Source organism: Pipistrellus kuhlii, unplaced genomic scaffold (genome assembly GCF_014108245.1).
Source record: "Pipistrellus kuhlii isolate mPipKuh1 unplaced genomic scaffold, mPipKuh1.p scaffold_m20_p_37, whole genome shotgun sequence".
Taxonomy (NCBI): Eukaryota; Metazoa; Chordata; class Mammalia; order Chiroptera; family Vespertilionidae; genus Pipistrellus; species Pipistrellus kuhlii.
The window spans coordinates 4,044,713-4,066,064 of record NW_023425537.1 but is presented as its reverse complement, the minus strand read 5'-3'; the positions used below and the strand labels follow the sequence as shown (position 1 = coordinate 4,066,064).

The 21,352-nt window shown below is 44.7% G+C and overlaps 1 protein-coding gene across 5 annotated transcripts; it reads left to right on the top strand.

The window, feature by feature from the left end:
• Window positions 1–469: 469 nt before the first annotated feature.
• On the top strand, window positions 470–18,332 carry CASC3 (CASC3 exon junction complex subunit). 5 transcript variants are annotated; one of them, XM_036407826.1, is made up of 13 exons: window positions 473–796; window positions 1,191–1,218; window positions 1,536–1,573; window positions 8,699–8,857; window positions 8,943–9,082; window positions 9,576–9,752; window positions 9,900–10,591; window positions 13,585–13,646; window positions 14,142–14,256; window positions 14,496–14,594; window positions 14,822–15,036; window positions 16,129–16,248; window positions 17,482–18,332. In XM_036407826.1, the coding sequence occupies exons 1-13, from the start codon at window positions 566–568 to the stop codon at window positions 17,554–17,556; spliced, it is 2,151 nt and encodes a 716-aa protein (XP_036263719.1). In that variant the 5' UTR covers window positions 473–565; the 3' UTR covers window positions 17,557–18,332. The 5 variants fall into 5 exon arrangements, with proteins under 5 accessions (XP_036263724.1, XP_036263719.1, XP_036263722.1 ...); XM_036407829.2 differs by lacking the exon at window positions 17,482–18,332 and adding an exon at window positions 16,496–16,559 and having other exon boundaries at window positions 474–796; XM_045570796.1 differs by lacking the exons at window positions 473–796; window positions 1,191–1,218; window positions 1,536–1,573 and adding an exon at window positions 7,434–7,735.
• Window positions 18,333–21,352: the final 3,020 nt, after the last annotated feature.

Genomic DNA, 21,352 nt, shown 5'->3' with positions numbered 1-21,352 from the left:
AGAACGAAGGGAACGTGCAACTGTAAATCCTCGGGCTTCCTGCAGACATCATGGCTTTTCCTTCGCCCTTTAGCCTAAAATGGGACGGGGTGGCAATACTGATGATGCGGCACTACTTCAGAAGTTTACCTTGGGTCGTGATTTCACCAAATTCAGTAAAATGATCTGCTTCCAACGTAGGCAGAAACAAGAAATCGAAAAATAAACCATCAACAGCTCTAATACCGCAGTGAAGCTATGACAGATCGACGCCTTCCACTCGGGAAGCCCAAGATGGCCGGACGAGCGGCCGAAAGAGGCTACCCAAACGCAGATCGCCCTCGCCCTGAGCCTGCCCGAAAGGAAGTCAGAAGGCGCGCCCCGCCCCCTGACGTAACCGATTACGTAATCCCGCCCGCCCGCAAACGTGCCGCAGCGCGCTAGGCCCGCCCCCCGCGCCCCGCCCCCGAGAAGCGGGCGGTCAGTGCCTCACGCGAAGCATGCTGGGACCAGCTTTCCAGCCTCCCGGCGGCCCCCGCGAAGGGCGTACGTCAGGAACTGGCTGGGGGCGGCCGTTCTCCGTAAGATGGCTGACCGGCGGCGGCAGCGCGCTTCGCAGGACACAGAGGACGAGGAGTCCGGTGCTTCCGGCTCAGACAGCGGCGGCTCCCCGGCTCGGGGCGGCGGGGGCTGCAGCGGTAGCACCGGAGGCGGCGGCAGCGGCTCTCTGCCTTCCCAGCGCGGAGGCCGAGCTGGGGCCCTCCATCTGCGGCGGGTGGAGAGCGGGGGGGCCAAGAGCGCCGAGGAGTCTGAGTGTGTGAGTGCGCGCGGGCGGGGCGCGGTGGTCGGAGCGGCGGCTGGCGGGCCGGGGGCGGGGTGTGCAGGTGATGGTGGGAGGCTGAGAGTCAGCGATCGATGCTGAGGCCCATTGTGTTGGAGTAGAGGACGGCTATCCCGGGGCGGTTTGCATCCGGAGCCCCCAGGGAAGAGGAGGGGTCGGGGGTTTCTGGGAGGAGTGCGGAGCCGCTGCGGATCGACAGCGAATGTTATTCACAAACGGGGCTGGAGGCGAAGAAGAGACCGGACCTCCCTCCGATGCTGCTTGTTAAAGAAGTGCCCATCCTCATCTCCCTTTTTGACTATTTTGTGTTGAGTCTACAGCTCTCCACCCTCTGGAAATCACTGCATAACCCATGACTTCTTTCTTTCAGGAGAGTGAAGATGGCATCGAGGGCGATGGTGAGTAGCATCATGGTGGTATTTTTGTCCCGAAACTCAGGTCACCTGTTTCCAGCAGTGACATCTCTGGATGTTAGGGATTTGGGGGGGGTGGGCGGGGGGAGAGTGGTACAGAGTGTCTCTTTGTAGCATAATACTAAAGAGCATAACGTTTTAGCGGTATGATCTTTGAGCCCGTTTCCCATCTGTAAATGGGGACTATAATTTTACCTACTTCATAGGTTGATATCAGATTTAAATTATATTTAGCAGTCAGGAAATGTAATTATAATCATTTCTAGTTTTTTTTTCTTGACATATTTCTGTTTTCTTTTCAGCTGTTCTTTCGGATTATGAAAGTGCAGAAGACTCAGAAGTGAGTGTGATAGGTTTTTTCCTTTGATGTCTATATTTAAGTGTATTTTAAAAACATGTGTGTGTATATATATGCCTGTGGTTCAAAAGTATCATGACCTACTTGTTACTCTTTTGCATTCTTTATGCTTTGGAAAAGCTGATACATAGTTTTTTTTTAAAAAAAAAACATTTTTAGTTTTATTTATTGACTATAGAAAGAGAGAAACACCGATTTGTTGTTTTGATCATTCATTCATTCATTCATGTGTGTGTCCTCACTGGAGATTGAACCTGCAACCTTGGTGTATTGGGATGATGCTTTAACCCAGTAGTCGGCAAACTCATTAGTCAACAGAGCCAAATATCAACAGTACAATGATTGAAATTTCTTTTGAGAGCCAAATTTTTTAAACTTAAACTTTATAGGTAGGTATATTGTTATTAACTTAATTAGGTTACTCCTAAGCTGGCTTTTGCAAAAAACTCAAGGGGCCAAAGAGCCGCATGTGGCTCGCGAGCCGCAGTTTGCCAACCACAGCTCTAACCAACTGAATTACCGGGGCCCAAAAGGTCTTGTTCATTTAGAGCAGGGCTGGGAACCTTTTTTCTGACAAGGGTCATTTGGATATTTATAACATTTGCGGGCCATACAAAATTATCAGCTCAAAAATTAGTTGCTATGAAAAAAGCTAGATTTATTGAGAGAGACACGTTGATTGGTTGCCCCCTGTTCTCAGTTTTGCTTTCCATTGAAGACCTGTTGATTATTTCAGCGTTCTGTCTGCAGATCCACTTACTTCTCTGCTTTCTCAGGCACTGACACTAATTTGGTACGGGTCTTGTGGCTGTTGGTGCTTTGTTCTTATTGTGTGTGTGTACTTTGTTATGTGCATTTATTTAAGGATACCTTGTAACCTAGGTGGTTTTTTTTTTTTTTTGCTGTTTGTGTGTGTGTGTGTGTGTGTTATTAGAAGGATTTTGATTTTGTTGTCTAGAAGTTCTCATTTCATGTGGATATTTGAAGGTCAAAAACTATGCTACTACAGCTGAAACCGGTTTGGCTCAGTGGATAGAGCGTTGGTCTGCGGACTCAGGTGTCCTGGGTTCGATTCCGGTCAAGGGCATGTACATTGGTTGTGGGCACATCCCCAGTGGGGGGTGTGCAGAAGGCAGCTGGTGGATGTATCTCTCTCATCGATGTTTCTAGCTCTCTATCCCTCTCCCTTCCTCTCTGTGAAAAATCAATAAAATATGTATTTTTTTAAAAACCAAAAAACTATGCTACTGCCATTTTTTCAGAATCCTTCAAGAAATTTTTTTAAAGAAACTTGACTCTGAAGGGAGAGGCGAGAGAGAGAGATGGTAGCTGGAAAGAAGCCTATGAGGTTAAGAGAGGGTTTGTTGGTTATTTTTTAAAGTTGGAGACTCAAGTATGGTTAAAGATGGAAAGAATGAGTAAAAGGGAAGGAAAGAGGAGGGAGTAGGCACTGTATGGTGGTGCTTGACTGAGTGCATGAGAAATAGGGACGTGACAGGGGAACACCTTTAGTTGTAACTATGGAGAGGTGGGAAGGAAGGTGTGTGGGAAGAAGCCGTGTTCCTTTCTTTGTTTTGTTTTCTCTGAGAAATAGAAGGGAAGACACGAAGAGGTGGGTGGAGAGTAGAGGTAAGAGTTGTGAGACTAGCCGAAACCGGTTTGCCTCAGTGGATAGAGCGTCGGCCTGTGGACTCAAGGGTCTCGGGTTCTATTCCGGTCAAGGGCATGTATCTTGGTTGTGGGCACGTCCCTGATAGGGGGTGTGCAAGAGGCTGCTGATCGATGTTTCTCTCTCATCATGTTTCTAACTCTCTATCCCTCTCCCTTCCTCTCTGTGAAAAATCAATAAAATATATATTTAAAAAAAAAAATAGTTGTGAGACTAGCCTGGCCGGCGTGGCTCAGTGGTTGAGCTTCGAACTAGGAGCCAGGAGGTCACAGTTTGATTCCCGGTCAGGGCACACACATGCCTGGGTTGTGGGCTTGATCCCCAGTGTACGGTGTGCAGGAAGCAGTGGATCAATGATTTTTCTCCCATCATTGATGTTTATATCTATCTCTCCCCCTCTCCCTTCCTTTATGAATTCAATAAAAATATATTAAATTAAAAAAAAGAGTTGTGAGACTAAAAGAGGTTTGGGTAGCTGAGGTTGAAGGTGACATTGATGCGTGATGTGTGTTTTTTTTAACTCCTTTCAGTTATGGTCAGTAGTCTAGAGAAAGGAGACATATGACTTGGTCCAGTCCTGAGCACATGGGAATGGCAAGAGAATTGAGGGAGTTATTAGTAGTGATTAAAGTAAACGGGCCTTTGAATCTAGAGAGAGGAAAGGGAATGTAGGAAAGAACTGAATGATAAGGAGAAAGTGGGAATGTCAAGGGAGTGTATATGTCAGGTTGTAGGTGAGAGAATAAAGGAAAAACTGGGTAAGAATAGAAATAATAGCCGAAACCGGTTTGGCTCAGTGGTAGAGCATCGGTCTGCGGACTGAAAGGTCCCAGGTTCGATTCCTGTTAGGGGCATGTACGTTGGTTGCAGGCACATCCCCAGTGGGGGATGTGCAGGAGGCAGCTGGTCGATGTTTCTCTCTTATGGACGTTTCTAGCTCTCTATCTCTCTCCCTTCCTCTCTGTAAAAAATCAATAAAATATATTTTAAAAAAAAATAATAGGCAGTTTTTTTTTAAAACCCTTTATTGACATGTTATTCAATTTATTTAAAATGTACAATTTTATGGTGTGTTTTCTTTAAATACATGAATGGGAATCCTTGTTGTTTTTTTGTGTTCTTTTTTAGTATGTTTTTATTGATTTCAAAGAGGAAGGGAGAGAGAGAAACATCAATGATGAGAGAGAATCATTAATCGGCTGCCTCCTGCACCTCCCCTACTGGGAATTGAGCCTATAACCCGGGCATGTACCCTGACTGGGAATCAAACCGTGACCTCCTGGTTCATGGGTCAACACTCAACCACTTAGCCACACTAATTCTATGTGTTTTTTTGTTTGTTTGTTTGTTTTAAAATATATTTTATTGATTTTTCACAGAGAGGAAGGGAGAGGAATAGAGAGCTAGAAACATCCATGAGAGAGAAACATCAACCAGCTGCCTCTTGCACACCCCCTGTCGGGGATGTGCCCACAACCAAGGTAAATGCCCTTGACTGAATTGAACCCAGGACCCTTGAGTCCGCAGGCCGACGCTCTATCCACTGAGCCAAACTGGTTTCAGCTAATTCTGTTTTTTAATGCATCTACAGATATATGTGGCCATTACCACAGTTTTAGAACATTTTTATCGCCTTAGAAAAAACCCTGTCATTGAGTTATCACCCCCGCCCCTAGTTCCTCCATCTGCATCCCTCCTACCCCTAAGCAACCACAAGTCGACTTTCTGTGTCTAGAGATTTCCGTGTTCTGGCCTTTCATATGAATAGGATCATATAACATGTAGACTGGTGTGACTGGCTTCTTTCACCTAGCTAGTTTTTTAGTAAATTGTAGCATGCAATTCTACAATTTAGTAACTGCATTCTGTTTTCTGATTGGATAATATTTCATTGTATGGATAGGTCACATTTTGTTCACCCATTCATCCATTGATAGACATTTGGGTTATTACTAATTTTTTGTTATGACTAATGCTGCTATAATGCTGCTATTTCACGTTTTTGTGTAGAAATATGTTTCATTTATCTTGGGAATGTACCTATGACTGGGATTGCTGAGTCATTTGGTAACTCTGTTTAATCGTTTTAGGAACAGCCAAACTGTTATCCAAAGCAGCTGCACCAGTTTACATTCCCAAAAGCAATGTATGGGAATTCTAATTTCTCCACATGCTAGACAGCACTTGTATTGTCTTGATTTTTTTTATTCCAGCCATCTTAGTAGATATGACATGGTATCTCATTTCAGTTTGCATTTTCCTGATGACTAATGATGTTGAGCATTTTTTCTTGTACATATCAGCTAATTTGCATACTTTCTTAGAGAAAGTGCTATTCAGATACTCTGTCCTTTTTTTTTTTTTAATTTGTTTTTATTGGTTTCGGAGAGAGTGGAAGGGAGGGGGAGAGAGAGAAAACATTGATGTGAGAGAAACACATTGATTGGTTGACCCCACACGTGCCCTTGCTGGGTTAGGGATCGAACCTTTAACCCAGGTACACGCCCTTGCCCTGGAATCAAACCCGTGACCCTTCATTTTGCAGGCCGGTGCTCTAACCACTGAACACACAGCTGAGGGTTTTGACGTTCAGTATGTTTTTTCTTTTGTTGCTTGTGCTGTTGGTGTCATATCTAAGAAGCCTTTGCTGAATCCATGCCAGACCCAAAGTCATGAAGATTAACCCCATGTTTGTTTCTTTAATTATTATTTATTATTTGTTGTTTCACTTACTTATGCATTCATTGATTGATTCTTGTATGTGCTCTGACTGGGAATTGAACCCGAAACCTTGGTATAGCTGGTTGATACTATGCAGCTGAGCTATCTGGCCAGGGCTTAACCATTATGTTTTCTTCTAAGAGTTTTATCATTTTAGCTCTTATATTTAGGTTTTTGATCCATTTTGAGTTAACTTTTGTGTATGGGGTGAAGTAAGTGGCAGTTTTGATCAAAGTCTAGGGTATTTAAATTTAGGATTTAAAAAGTGAAGCAGGTTTACTTTAAAAACTGCATAACAATTCCAGGTGTTGACAAAATATTCAACCTGTAGAGAATTTGTGAGCGTGTATTGGAGCTAAACTGGTGACATAACACAGGGAGCAAGATCTCAAATGCTCCGGAGAGTAACAGTTTTATTGATTATTTTATGCATTTGAAATTAAGGAGTGAATGTAAGGAAGATTACATGGAGGTGGGGAAAAGCAATGAGGGGTTGGATTACAGGATAGTTAACAAGATTATGTGCTCTTTTGAGGGTGGTTGCTTATTTAAAAGTGTATTAACCTACATGTACAGAAACAATGGACAGGGCTTACTTAAGGCAAAGATACACCTTTTACTGAAGAAGTTATAAGCCTGAGGCGTTACACCCACCATGACCTGTCCAGTTAGGAACTTATGATCAGATCATCCTGTGAGGGTACTTTTTTTTTTTTTTTTAATTGATTTCAGAGAGGAAGGAAGAGGGGAGAGAGAGAAATATCGATGATGAGAGAGAATCATTGATTGGCTGCCTCCTCCACGCCCCCTACTGGGGATTGAGCCTGCAACCTGGGCATGTGCCCTTGATTGAAATCCAACCTGGGAATTTTCAGTCCAAAGACCAACCCTCTATCCACTGAGCTAACCCAGCTAGGGCAAGGGTACTTTCCATTGAAATCCTTGTTTCACTCACAAGTAAGACTGGTCTGTAGTGTGGCCATGGAAATGGTTGGCTGAAGTGGAGGTGAAGACTGCGAACTCATAAAGTATTAAAGTTAATGACAGGGTGGACCTAAGCAGAGGCTCGGAGGTATAGGCAGGTGATAGGCGCCCCCAGGGGAGCAGGAGTTTAAAATGAGGCTGGAGGAGTTGGATCTGGAAGAGACATTGAGAACAAGGAAGAACCCACCTCTTACTCTGAAATGCGTGGAGTGGAGAATGAGCTAACACCACCGCAGTGAGAATTTTGCTAAAGAAGCGATTGAGTTAGAGGAGAGTTAGGCATTAGAGTGTGGAGAGTGCTCACTGAAGTGGATCAGCAGCGGGGGGTTTGTCTCTGGAAAAGGGTTTCATGTTAGCTCTGAGTCAAAGCGGTGTGACCTGGAGAGCACTTTGGCTTCAGTCAGATCAGACTTTGACTAATCTGGCGTCTCTCAGCACTATGCCCTGCCCTGGAAACAAAATTAGTTGTCTCATTTGACATTCTACCAGACTAGAGGAGGTGGGGCATAAAATGAAGTTCCCTTATTAATCATGATACTATTTTAAGATGTTTAAATTCAGAGTGTGTGTGTGTGAGAGAGAGGGAGGGAGAGAGAGAGATATATTAGTTAAGGTCCCATAAAGCACCAAGCAAGATTCTTGCAATTTCTGCTTCAGAACCTGCTTGGAACCTAGGATCAAGGAAAGAACTGAATGATTCCCACACACCTATCCCCATTTCAAGAGGGGGGAAAACTTCTTATGGTTGAGGGAAAATGGAAGAATCAAGGGTATTTGGTTGTTTAAAAGCTATGGATAAAGGCTTAGTGCAGGTAGGATTAAGCAGTCTTCCTCAGTTTTGTGGGTTTCATACCAGTATCACCTTTCTGAAAATCTAATCCCAGATAGTAAAGGCCAAAATGCCCAGATGCTGAACAGAGAAGAATGGGGAAGAGGAATTAATTGGCTTGTCTGGACGGATCAGGCTGATTCAGCTCTCTTTGAAGAAAGGGCAAGAACTTAGAGCATCTTGCCTCATCAGGAAACTGACAGTGAGCCTCTGATCAGATTCCTGAGGCCAGCCTTGGTCTAGTTACAAAAGGGTGTAGTTCAGGCTCAGGTCAGACCCAGAACCCGGGACCCTTCACTTTGCAGGCCGACACTCTATCTACTGAGCAAAACTGGCTAGGGATGCTTTTAATTTTTAAGTTTGTTAGAAAATGTTTTCCTAAAGAATGGAAAACTTTAAAATGCACCTTTCAGCCCTATCCGGTTTGGCTCAGTGAATAGAGCATCAGCCTACAGACTCAAGGTCCCAGGTTTGATTCTGGTCAAGGGCATATACCTTGGTTGTGAGCACAACTCCAATAGGGGTTGTACAGGAGGCAGCTGACTGATGTTTCTCTTTCATCGGTGTTTTTAACTCTCTATCCCTCTCCCTTCCTCTCTGTAAAAAATCAATAAGATACATTTTAATAAATAAAATGCACCTTTCAGCCCTGGTTGGAGTGTTGTCGCATACACCAAAAAAGGTTGTGGGTTCATTCCAGTTACGACACATAGCTAGGTTGCTGGTTTGATCACTGGTCAGTTGGAGCGTGTAAGCAGGCAACCGATCGATGTTTTTCCCCTTCCTTCTGGAATCAATGAAAAACATCCTCTGATGAGGATTTTTTTTTTAAAACCTTTTTTTTTTTTTTTTTTTAAGCACCTTTCAGATCTTTCTCCACAGATGACAGGAAAACTTTTTTCAGGGTGAAGAAGGGGAGTACAGTGAAGAGGAAAACTCCAAAGTGGAGCTGAAATCAGAAGCCAATGATGCTGCTAATTCTTCAGCAAAAGAAGAGAAGGGGGAAGAAAAGCCGGACTCCAAAGGCACTGTGACGGGGGAGCGGCAGAGCGGGGATGGGCAGGTCAGTGCCCAGCAGAGGCCTCCACTTGGGGGCTGGAAGAGGGGCTTTCCGCGTTAGAGGGAGTAAGGAGCCCTTTGTCCCCCAGGAGAGCACAGAGCCTGTGGAGAACAAAGTCTCCAAGCATTTGGATGACGACGAAGATCGGAAGAACCCCGCCTACATCCCCCGGAAAGGGCTTTTCTTTGAGCATGATCTTCGAGGGCAAACTCAGGAGGAGGAAGTCAGGTAACAGCCGCTGTTACTGTAGTATATAGATTTAGTGTTTACTGTATGCTAGGCCCTTTGCTGGAGTGCTTTACCTGCATCCACAACATTTTTAAGGTATTACCTCTTTACAAATGAGGAAGATGAAGCTTAGAATATTTGGTAACTCTCGGTGCGGCAACTAGGATCCACGCCTACCCTCCACTTGCCTTCCCTAATCCGAGGCTGAGGCCTGTGGGATATGGAGCACTTGCATAGGCTGCCGTATAGTAAAGGTATTTCCTAGGTGCTGAGTAGTTTGAAGTGAAACCTTTATTTCTGTTCCTGTTGCATTTGAGCCCAGCAAGCCCTGAGGTACTGCTTCACTCTTGCTTTTGGAAGGCCTGCTTTAAATCTGGAAAGAGGGAAAGACCACAAGCTTCTTCTGATTCCATGCCCAACCCTGTTTGTTTCATGAACATCTATACTTGACAGATTCTGCCAACCTAAGACACTTTTTCCTGGTTTTATCCAGACCCAAGGGGCGTCAGCGGAAGCTGTGGAAGGATGAGGGTCGCTGGGAACATGACAAGTTCCGGGAAGATGAGCAGGCCCCGAAGTCCCGCCAGGAGCTCATTGCTCTTTACGGGTATGACATCCGTTCAGCTCACAATCCTGATGACATCAAACCCCGAAGAATCCGGAAACCCAGGTGAGGAAATTTTGGGGCCTAGATTATTGATATTGTAGAAAGAACTCGGCTTTTTTAAATACCATTCCAGCAAATAATTGAATGGGTGAGGAATATGGGACATCTTCCTGACCTTCAGTGTAAGACTTTTTTATTTCATTTATTCAGGTTTGGGAGTCCTCCACAAAGAGATCCAAATTGGGTTGGTGAGCGACCAAACAAGTCTCATCGCCACCAGGGTCCTGGGGGGACCCTCCCACCAAGGACATTTGTCAATAGGAAAGCTGCAGGGACCGGTCGCATGTCTGCCCCTAGGAACTACTCTCGATCTGGGGGCTTCAAGGAAGGTCGTGCTGGATTCAGGCCTGTGGAGACTGGCGGACAGCATGGTGGCCGGTCTGGTGAGACTGTTAAACATGAGAGTAGTTACCGGTCACGGCGCCTGGAGCAGACTCCTGTGCGGGATCTGTCTCCAGAAGAAGATGCTCAAGTGCTTGGCAGTCCTGAGAAGGAAGAGGTGGCCTCAGAGACACCAGCTCCTGTTTCTGCTCCTGACACTGCACCCCCGCCCCCTGACAGACCTATTGAGAAGAAGTCCTATTCCCGTGTAAGAAGAACCAGAACCAAAGCTGGAGATGCAGTCAAGATTGCAGAGGAGATGCCACCTCTACCTGAAGGGCTAACCCCCACCCCTCAAGTTCCAGAAACTACTCCTCCTTCACCTGCTAAGACTGGGAACTGGGAGGCTCCAGTGGATTCTGCTACAAGTGGACTTGAGCAAGATGTGGCACAATTGAGTATAACAGAGCAGAATTGGAATCCAGGGCAACCTTCATTCCTGCCACCACGCGAACTTCGGGGTAGGTACCTTAGGGTTAGTAACCAGATGATCCCCCACCACCAACCCTCACCACCACCCCTTTACAACGCTGGGTTTAGGACATTGGACTTAATTTCAGGGATGTGGTGTCTGACGAATATCTGTGTTTTCATTAACTGCAAAAAACAGATGTATTCCTATATATATTCATCCATGGACCTCATAGCAGTTTTATCTGTTGCCTACTGTTAACCAATAATGAGTTCCTGGCCTGGGCTGGTGAGCTCAGTAGCTTGGAGTGTTGTCCCATACACCTAAAGGTGGTGGGTTTGATTCCTGGTCAGGGTACATACCTAGGTTGTGGGTTCCATCCCCTGTCAGGGTGCAGATAGGAGGCAACCAATTGATGTTTCTCTCACATTGATGTGCCTCTCTGTCTGTCTGTCTGTCTCTCTTTCTCTTTCCCTCCCTCCCTCCTTTCTCTCCCTTCCTCTCTCCCTCTAAACATCCTGGGTGAGGATGGGGGGCAACGGGGGGGATGAATTCCTAGGTGCAGAATCCTTTACCACTCTGTAGAATAGTGGAAGAAGAAGGCAGTGTTTTTATTATTTGAGCTAAGCTAATGGCTAAAGTTTGAAGGCAGAAAGTTATTCATTTGAATTTGGATGGGAATCTTTTAATCTCTTTGAAAAGAAAGTCTCTCTAGAGCAGTGTTTCTCAACCTTTCTAATGCCGCGACCCTTTAATACAGTTCATGTTGTGATGACTCCCAACCATAAATTGTTTTCTTTGCTACTTCATAACTGTAATTTTGCTACTGTTAATGAATCATAATGTAAATATCTGTGTTTTCTGATGGTCTTAGGTGATCTTACTACCGTGTTTCCCCGAAAATAAGACATCCTCTGAAAATAAGACCTAGCGCATGGAAAGATAAGACATCCCCTGAAAATAAGACCTAGCGCAACTTTGGGAGAAAAAATTAATATAAGACTCTGTCTTATTTTCGGGGAAACAGGATAGCGGTTCTCAACCTGTGGGTCTCAATCCACAGGTTGAGAACTGCTGCTGTAGATAGAGCCTAAGACCATCGGAAAACACAAATATTTACATTATGATCCATTAACAGTAGCAAAATTACAGTTATGAAATAGCAACAAAAATAATTTTATGGCCGAAACTGGTTTGGCTCAGTGGATAGAGCGTTGGCCTGTGGACTGAAAGGTCCCGGGTTCGATTCCAGTCAAGGGCATGTACCTTGGTTGCAGGCACATCCCCAGTAGGGGGCGTGCAGGAGGCTGATTGATGACTCTCTCTCATTGATGTTTCTGGCTATCTCCCTTCCTCTCTGTGAAAAATCAATATGTTTTAAAAAAAATAATAATTTTATGGTTAAGGGTCACCACAACATGAACTGTATTAAAGGGTCGTGGCATTAGAAAAGTTGAGAACTACTGTTCTAGAGGCTACCTAAAAGAACTTTCTGTAATGATAGTGCATGCATATGCTTTTTGAAATTTATTTTTTAATGATTTCAAAGGAAGGGAGAGGGAGAGAGAGAAAGCAACATCAATGATGAAAGAGAATCATTGATTGGCTGCCTTCTGCATACCTCACACTAGGGATTGAGCCTGCAACTTGGGCATGTGCCCTGGCTGGGAATCAAACCATAACCTCCTGGTTCCTGGGCTGACTCTCAATCACTGAGCCATGGCACAATGGTGCTTTTTTTTTTTTTTTTTTTTTTTTTTTTTAATATATATTTTATTGATTTTGTAGAGAGGAAGGGAGAGAGATAGAGAGTTAGAAACATCGATGAGAGAGAGTCATCTATCAGCTGCCTCTTGCACACCCCCTACTGGGGATATGCCCGCAACCAAGGTACATGCCCTTGACCGGAATCGAGCCCGGGACCCCTCAATCCCCAAGCCGACGTTCTATCCATTGAGCCAAACCGGTCCCGGCACAATGGTGCTTTTGAATCCTTAAAATGTGGCCAGGTCTGGGTGACTGAACTTTTCATTTTAAACATTGAAATTTAGCCTCAGGTGGTATTGTATTGGACAGCACAATTCTAGAGACTAGGTGCCATCTACCACCCATTTTGCCCATCCTTTGTCTTCCTCCAACCAGATAGATCAAAGAATCTTTTCCCTAGTTTCTGAAATCAGATTTGAACTCAAAGATTGGAAATCCTCATGTAGCCTGAGAGTTTCGGCATCCTTCTCTGGTGTGCATGGTTTTTGAACAGCAAAAACCAGTGTCATCTCAACTGGATCTGGAGTTGATCTTTGGATCAAGAAGTATACCCTTCCACTGATACCTTATCATCATTTGGGAGAAAAAATCATTGGAAAACAGTCTCTAATATGTAATCTTTTGTTGTTGTTGGTCTGAGTCATTTTCAACCAGAAGGGAATCTCTTCCCAAGCTTCCAAGCCAGACCTGGGTGGCTAGCTTAGGTTACAAAACATGCCTCACTTTCCAGTTGTTGTCCAGAAACCCTGGAGCTGATATATTTTTTTAATGTAATGTGCTTATTGTAATCTCCCAGTGATTCTGTGCAGGGAAGTATTCGGTGGAGAAATTTTGAACTTGTATTTTCTCACTGAAGTAAATTTTTTAAAATGTTAACGGCTTGATTGCTGTATTAAGGTAATGGTCAATGGGGGCAAATATCCAAATGCTGGTATTGACAGGAAGCAGATATAGTTTAAAAGGGATTCCGGTAGATCAGTTGTCGGCAAACTCATTAGTCATCAGAGCCAAATGTCAACAGTACAACGATTGAAATTTCTTTTGAGAGCCGAAAACCGACTTCTGCGCATGGGCCATGAAGTTTCAGTTGCACGTGGTATTTTGTGGAAGAGCCACACTCAAGGGGCCAAAGAGCCGCATGTGACTCGCGAGCCACAGTTTGCAGATCACTGCGGTAGATTATAAGCAGAAAGCCATTTACTTTATTTTCTTGATGGTATGTTTGAGTTGCACGTCTGTCTGCTCTGCAGCAGTGACTTTTTTGGTATGTTACAGGTATGCACAACCACATACACATGGGAGGACCTCCACCTCAGTTTAACCGGCTGGAAGAAATGGTACAGAAGGGGAAAGGGCAGATGGAGGAGGGAGCGGGGAATGCTTTTGAAATCACTTTTCCAATCAATTTCCTATGTTTTGTTTATTTTATTATTTTTTTACATTTTATTATTTTTAAAGTAAATTTTTATTGATTTCAGAGAGGAAGGGAGAAGAGCGAGATAGAAACATCTTTGTTTAGAGAATCCTTGATTAGCTGCCTCCTGCACCCCCACACTGGGGATTGAGCCCACAACCTGGGCATGAGTCCTAACTGGGAATTGACCTGAGACCTGGTTCATAGGTTGATGTTCAACCACTGAGTTCTGCCGTCTGGGCACCTGTGTTTTGTTTAATTTGGGTCTCCAGAAATGTAGAGAGTTTAGGTTCAAGTCTTGATGTTTTTTACTGATTTTTCAATTCATTTTTAAACATATGTCATATACAAAGTCCCACTTAAGGAGGGTGGGGACTTGAATGCTAGTCTTCGGCTCAGGCCTATTTCTTTATTTCAGGGTGTCCAGGGTGGGCGAGCCAAACGCTATTCATCTCAGCGGCAGAGACCTGTGCCGGAGCCCCCTGCCCCTCCCGTGCATATCAGTATCATGGAGGGACATTACTATGATCCACGTGAGCTTTTTTTCTTAAGATCGGGGTACCTTTTTTGGCTTGGTGAAGCAAACTAAATAGACCAACCTCCTGCCTTCTGCCTTTCTTTCTGACCTGTCACAGTGGTTGTCATTATCTGTTGGTGTTTTCTTCACATGGAAAATTGAGAACATCTCTTAAAGGGTTTGGGAGATGGGCAGACTTGCCCATGTGATAGGAAGAATGAGAGTTTATAAGAATCCCAATGTGATATTTTACAGTGCAATTCCAGGGACCAATCTATACCCATGGAGACAGCCCTGCCCCACTGCCTCCTCAGGGCATGATTGTGCAGCCAGAAATGCACCTTCCCCACCCAGGTAAGCATTGCACCTAGCCTGTGTGCTTCCTGTACATGAGCATGTGTGTTGGGGGTTTTACCCCATCCTTCTGAGCTCAGTGCTGCTTGCCTCTGAGGCTGGCCACTCTGCCTACTTGGGCAACAAAGCTCATAGGTATAGGTCCATCCTAAGGACTTCTATCCCGAGCCTGACTATGCTGGAACTGGTCCTTTTCTGTTTTAATTTATTTTCCTCTCCTTGTTCAGGTTTACATCCCCATCAGACACCAGCGCCTCTGCCCAATCCGGGCCTCTATCCTACACCAGTGTCCATGTCTCCAGGACAGCCTCCGCCTCAGCAGTTGCTTGCTCCTACTTACTTTTCTGCCCCAGGCGTCATGAACTTTGGTAATCCCAGCTACCCTTATGCTCCAGGAGCGCTGCCTCCCCCACCACCTCCTCATCTATATCCTAATACACAGGTGAGATGGCTAATGAGCAGATTTTTATAGGTACACATCCTTTAAATCAGACAGGATTGTGGTATGGGGAAAATGCTCAAGAAATTGGAGAGAATAGTTCAATGCCACTGATTTACATATGATTCCCGGATGCCTCTTAGTGGTCAGCACCTGGAAATGCAGCTTATGTAATGCCCATCATCTGTTTACTGTTCTCTTCCATTTTTTAATTTAATTTATTTTAAAAAATTTTAATGACTTCAGAGAACAAGGGAGAGGGAGAGAGAGAAACATCAATAATGAGAATCATGCCAAAACCAGTTTGGCTCAGTGGATAGAGCGTCGGCCTGCGGACTGAAAGGTCCCGGGTTCGATTCCGGTCAAGGGCACGTACCTTGGTTGCAGGCACATCCCCAGTGGGGGGATGCAAGAGGCAGTTGGTCGATGTTTCTCTCTTGACGTTTCTAGCTCTCTATCCCTCTCAATTCCTCTCTGTGTAAAATCAATAAAATATATTTTTTAAAAATAATGATAATGAGAATCACTGATTGGCTGCCTCCTTCCTGTATGCCTCCTACTGGGGATCAAGCCCACAACCTGGGCATGTGTTCTTAACCAGAATCAAACCTGGAATCCTCATTCCTCAGACCAACCCTCTATTCACTTGGCCAAACCAGCTAGGGTTCTTCCATTTCTTTAGTGGTGTTTCATTTAAGTGTTTTAGTATGTCTTAGGTGGCCATTTATTTAACAGCATAAAGAAAGTATTCTATTTGCCAGCCCTCTCTCTCCCTGTGCTGCTTAATTCTCCATAAGTTGAAACCATCTGGTATCTAATATCACCACTGAGCTCAGCCTCTTCCATTTGTCAACTGATGGTAGGAATTAGAGAAAGCTGGGCAGTACTTTGAAGAAATAGGAACCGGAGCATAATTAGGCATAATAAGACAGAAATGAATATTCATTTTATTTTTAAGGGGTGCAGCTTAGAGATTTAAAAAATTATAAATTCTGTAATCCTTTTGTTTTTGCGCCTGAATAATGTTTGGTGTTTTCTGTTCATCGCAGTTTGGATTAATTCCTAACTTTCTCTTCTGGCTTGTGGGGTGTCCAGGCCCCATCACAGGTATATGGAGGAGTGACTTACTATAACCCCGCCCAGCAGCAGGTGCAGCCGAAGCCCTCCCCACCCAGGAGGACTCCCCAGCCAGTCACCATCAAGCCCCCGCCTGAGGTATGAGAGCTGCTTCCCAGGCTTTAGGGCACATCCTACATCGCTGGGCTTTCCTTCTCTCCAGAAGATTTCCCTTTTGTTCTGGGTGTGTTTTTATTAAAACAGTTGTCTTTTTATTATTATTATTATTATTATTATTATTATTATGGAATTATATGTGAACATATCTTACCATTGCCCCCCCTTTTTTTTCTTTTCTTGTCTTTTTTTAATGACCTGATAACAGATTCTAACTTTATTATTTCAGGTTGTAAGCAGGGGTTCCAGTTAATATGAATTTCTGAATATTTTAAATCTAACATGATATAAAAGTAAGTGCACAACTTACTGTGACTCTCATAAAATATTCTTAAAACTAACGCTCATGCTTACTTGTTTAACAGTCGCCTAATTAATTAAGTTGTAACATGGGTTATCATGGAAGGAAGCTTAAAGAAATCCCAAAATTCACTTCTTTGTTTTGAGCTTGCATTGAACAGAGTTGAAATAGAAAACACTATTAACGTGGCAGAATTTCATTTGGGAAGCTGCAAGGAAAAAACAGGAGGGTATTTTCTATTAAGGAAATTAAATTTGAGGTGTTATCTCCGCCATGAAAAAAAAAAAAAGAATAAAATCTTACCACTTGCGACAGTGTGGATGGACCTACAGGGTATTATGCTAAGTGAAATAAGTCACAAAGAGAAAAACAAATACTATATGATTTCACTTTTACATGGAAACTTAAGAACAAAATGAACGAACAAACCAAGTTGAAACGGACGCATAGACAACAGAGAACAGACTGATGGTTACCAGAGGAGAGGGGTACAAATTGGCAGTTATAAAGTAGTCATGGGGAATGTAAAGTATAGCATAGGGAATATAGTCACTAATATTGTAATAACTATGTGTGGTACCAGGTGGGTACTGGAAATATCGGGGGAAACACTGTATCAAGTATATGATTGTTTAACCGCTATGCTGAACATCTGAAACTAATACAAAATAATATTGAATGTAAGGCCTAATTGAAAAATAAAAAAGTATATATTAAAAAGCAAATTTGAGATGTTACAGTTAGAGCTAATTCTAAAGGTCATGGAGGAAAAAGACTATAAGGGTTTTGTTTGGGGGGGAGGGGGATATTACTTCAAAACACATTTGGAATGTGGCTTTTTGAAAGCAACCTGTAAATACCCAGAAGGCCCACTAACACCTTGGTGGTTCTTCCCTTTTCCCCACTCCTGTCAGAACAGCAGAGGTGAGAACCCAGGAAAGAAGAGAAATACAGCTGGCTGCCTACCACCAGGAGGGCTTCAGAGATAAAGGGTGGCTCCTACCACAGCAGCTGAATGAGGAGGACCCTGGCTTCCTCTGAGGACAGGCTCTGTTAGAGACAGGGAGAAACAAGGGGACTTCCGACTGTCTCCACTCTGCTGGAGTTAGTGCGCTCAGAGGAGCAGAGGTCAGACAGCCCACACCTAGTCTCCGTCTAGAAACCCAGGTTTCTGGCTCTTCTTCACTTTGTCCTAGGAAATTCAAATGTCTTCTGCTCCCAGGGAAGCTCCTTCCTGTTTGTTTTGTCTTTTTATCTCCCTCCCCCTCTCGCTCTCTCGCTTTCCCTCTTTCTCTGCCTTTAATTGAGACAAGTTCATTTTCCCAGTTTGCTGGCTCCTCTGGTTCCCTTTTGGTTCTTCCCTACAAGGCAGATAATTGAGAATTGCCAGCTAGTCTTTTCCCACCAAATCTACCGCGATCTGGCCTTTCACTTCTGGTTGGACTTCGTTATATACTTGGAGTCTCCTAACTTCTCTGACTCAAAGTGTATGGTAGGAGCCCTTGTTTCGGTTTTTAGGAGCCTGAGTCTCCATCAGTAGTCTCCGGTAGTCTTCAGGCCAGTACTGAGGATAGAGTCTACAGTGGGGAGAGATGGCAAATCAGATGCTTCTGTGAGAAAGGGAGGGTGGAGTGAGCGCCTTTGCCCGTTAGGGATGTGTGTTCACAGTCCTCAGGGCTCAGTCTTTGAGGTAAGTGGTATAAGGACCTGCTGCTTTCCATCCCTCTTAACACACTCCTTTTCCAATTGCTGTGGACCAATACATTTCTCTAGAGCAGTGGTTCTCAGCCTTCCTAATGCCTCAACCCTTTAATACAGTTGCTCATGTTGTGGTGACTCCCAACCATAAAATTGTTTTCGTTGCTATTTCATAATTGTAATTTTGCTACTGTTATGAATCGTAATGTAAATACCTGTGTTCTGATGGTCTTAGGCGACCCCTATGAAAGGGTCATTTGACCCCCAAAAGAGTTACAACAAGTTGAGAACTGCTGCTCTAGAGGCAAATACTATCCAGCAAGCAATCTGTCTGTCCTGTCCTTTATACTCCAAGTGTTTTACGTGTTACTACCTTATTTTCCTCGAGTTCTGTCCTTGCAAGCAGAAGGTACTGCACCTGGGCCTAAGGCCTAAGGAGGCCAGTCACTTCTGCAGCAAGGGCTCCTTTCCTCCCTGTCCACGGCACTGAACCACCTTCCGCTGCCTCTGCGGAAGCGATTCCTATTGCAGCACTGTGTCTGCCAAGGGTTCCTTGGCCTCTCTCTGTCCTTCTGTGGAACTTGAGGGAGAAGGTGGCAGCTGTGTCTCTCCCCAAGTAGTCACTGTTTGTATTCCTTCTCTTAAGCAGCTGGCCTGCCCACTCTTGAGTCCATAGTGTGTGGGAGGGAGGAGAGGCACTCGAGCTATAACCCTTAAGGGAGACAAATCGAAGAGGTTCTTCCAGGGGTAGCTGTTGGTTGTGCCTTTTGGTAGGCTGTTCCCTTTGCCTTAAACCTGAAGATGTCTCCTCAAGCCCGTGGGCAGCATGCCCGGATTGCCAGACCTTAAGACACTGTGACAGTTGTCTATGTGGGTCCGCTGTGTTTCGTTGCAAGAATTTCTTGTTGTTGTTACTGTTTTAAAGAGTACACATTTGTGATCAGTATTGTGACTTGAAGATAATAAAATTTAGACTGAAAACTTGGCTTTTTTTGCATTCATTTTGATTTGAGAGGGAGGGAAAGATGACTTCTTAATTCCCCAGTCAGTCACAACTTGAGCCGGCTCAAACTTGTGAAATGGAAGCCCACTCAGGTGAGGACCCCCTGTGAAGGCACAAGTGTGTCTACTCCCCATCAGTTATCTTTCCAAACCACATTGCCACATGGACTCCAGGATACCCTGCAGTCCCTTAGTTTGGAAGTGTCAGGGACAAAAATTAGTGAGATGCTGCGTACCTATGTGGACATCATATCTCTTAGGCTTGCCTTTGTGTTTGGCAAGTAAGTTTCCCAGGATAATGTGCCAAATGGCAGTACAGCTGTACTAAGTCCTAGAAGAGCTGAGGTTCCGCTAGCTTTCTTCCTGAAAAGTAAAGACTCCAGCTGACACTGAAGTATCAGAGACCACCGTCTACGAAAGAGGTTCCCGTTAATCTTTGCACAGGCAGCGTGGAGGGGCAATTGAAAGACCTCTAGCTGTGGCTCATGCTGCCAGTTACCTTTGCCACTTGGCCTGTGATGAACACGGCAATTCCTATCTTTGAGTTGACTGTTTCCTCCAGATCCTGGGTGGGGTGGAAGTTTACTACAGAAGCTATCCACAATGTGGGGGAGCAATTGAATTTAATACGGAGCTGGCAGGATCTGTTCTTGAGTCGCACAAATCCTTGTGCACTGGGGGCAAGGACATCATGGCACAACTTAATGACAGTTGGAACTCCCCATCCACCATGACTTTCCTCACCTCTGTCCCCATTCCTCTTCAAATCATATCAGTTTGCTTCCCTTCTTGCCCATAGGGTGATGGGTATTTCTGGGCCTGATGTGGGGTCGTGTAAATAATGCCAGGCAGCCTTGGGGGTGGTTACTGGCAGGAGGAATGAGCGGTTTAAGATACTTCCCCCTCACCCTTGCCTCTTGCTTCTTCAAATCCCATTGCTCTCTGTTGCCCTGGTAACCAGCTCAGTGAGAAGAAACTCAAGCTCAGCAAAACCCCCAGGTTCTCTGTCCTTCCAGCCTGCCTCTCCGTGGCGAGAAAGGAGTGTAAGGGCAGACAGAATGGGCCTTAGGTAGCCTTGCTCATCCCCTTCTGGAAGTCCATGGGCTTTTTGCCTGCATCTCCTCACAGTTAATTATACTACCCTCTTCTCCTCATTTTCTTCCGTGATAGACCATAGGTGCCCTCCACCCCTGGGGGTCAGCACACACGTCTGCTATCGTGTGGGCGAAAGATAAAGAATCCCAGTCAGTATCTGCAGCCCACTTGGGTTGGGGTGTCCCTCTGGGGCAGTAATTTTCAATCCTGCCTATTTTAATTACTTGGGGGTCTTTTTAAAAATACCACAGTATTTTTAAACCGTGACCTCCTAGTTCATAGGTTGATGCTCAACCACATTGTGGCTCAGTGGTTGAGCATCAACCTATGAACTAGGAGGTCACGGTTGCTTCCTGGTCAGGAATTTCGGTTGCGGGCTCCATCCCCAGTGGGGTGTGCAGGAAGCAGCCGATCAATGATTCTCGTCCTTGATGTTTCTCTCATCCTCTCCCTTCCTGTTTGAAATCAATAAAAATACATTTTTAAAAAATACCACAAATCCTGGCTCCCTCTCAGTATTTTTTTAAAATATATTTTTATTGATTTCAGAGAGGGAGAGAGATAAAAACATCAATAATGAGAATCGTCTATTGGCTGCTGCCTGCTGACCCCTTAGTGGGGATCGAGCCTGCAACCAGGGCTTATGTCCTTGACCAGAATCGAACCCAGGACCCTTCAGTCCGCAGGACAACACTCTTATCCACTGAGCCAAATCAGCCAGGGCTCACAGTATTTTTTAAAAGCTCCCCTGGATTCCAGTGTGCAGTGGGGTAAGTACCACTGCTGTTCAAGGAGAACCATGGCTGCTTTCCTCCCTGATTTAAGTCTTGAACTTACTCTCTGCCTGATGTCATTGAGCAGTCGGAGGGATCCTGGGGTCCTGCTCCCAAAGCTTCCAGTTTCTAGAATTCTTTCTGCTCCTTTTATTTCTAGCCCCCACACACTCCACACTTGCCAGTTCTTCCCCCTTCCTAACTGACAATCCCAAAT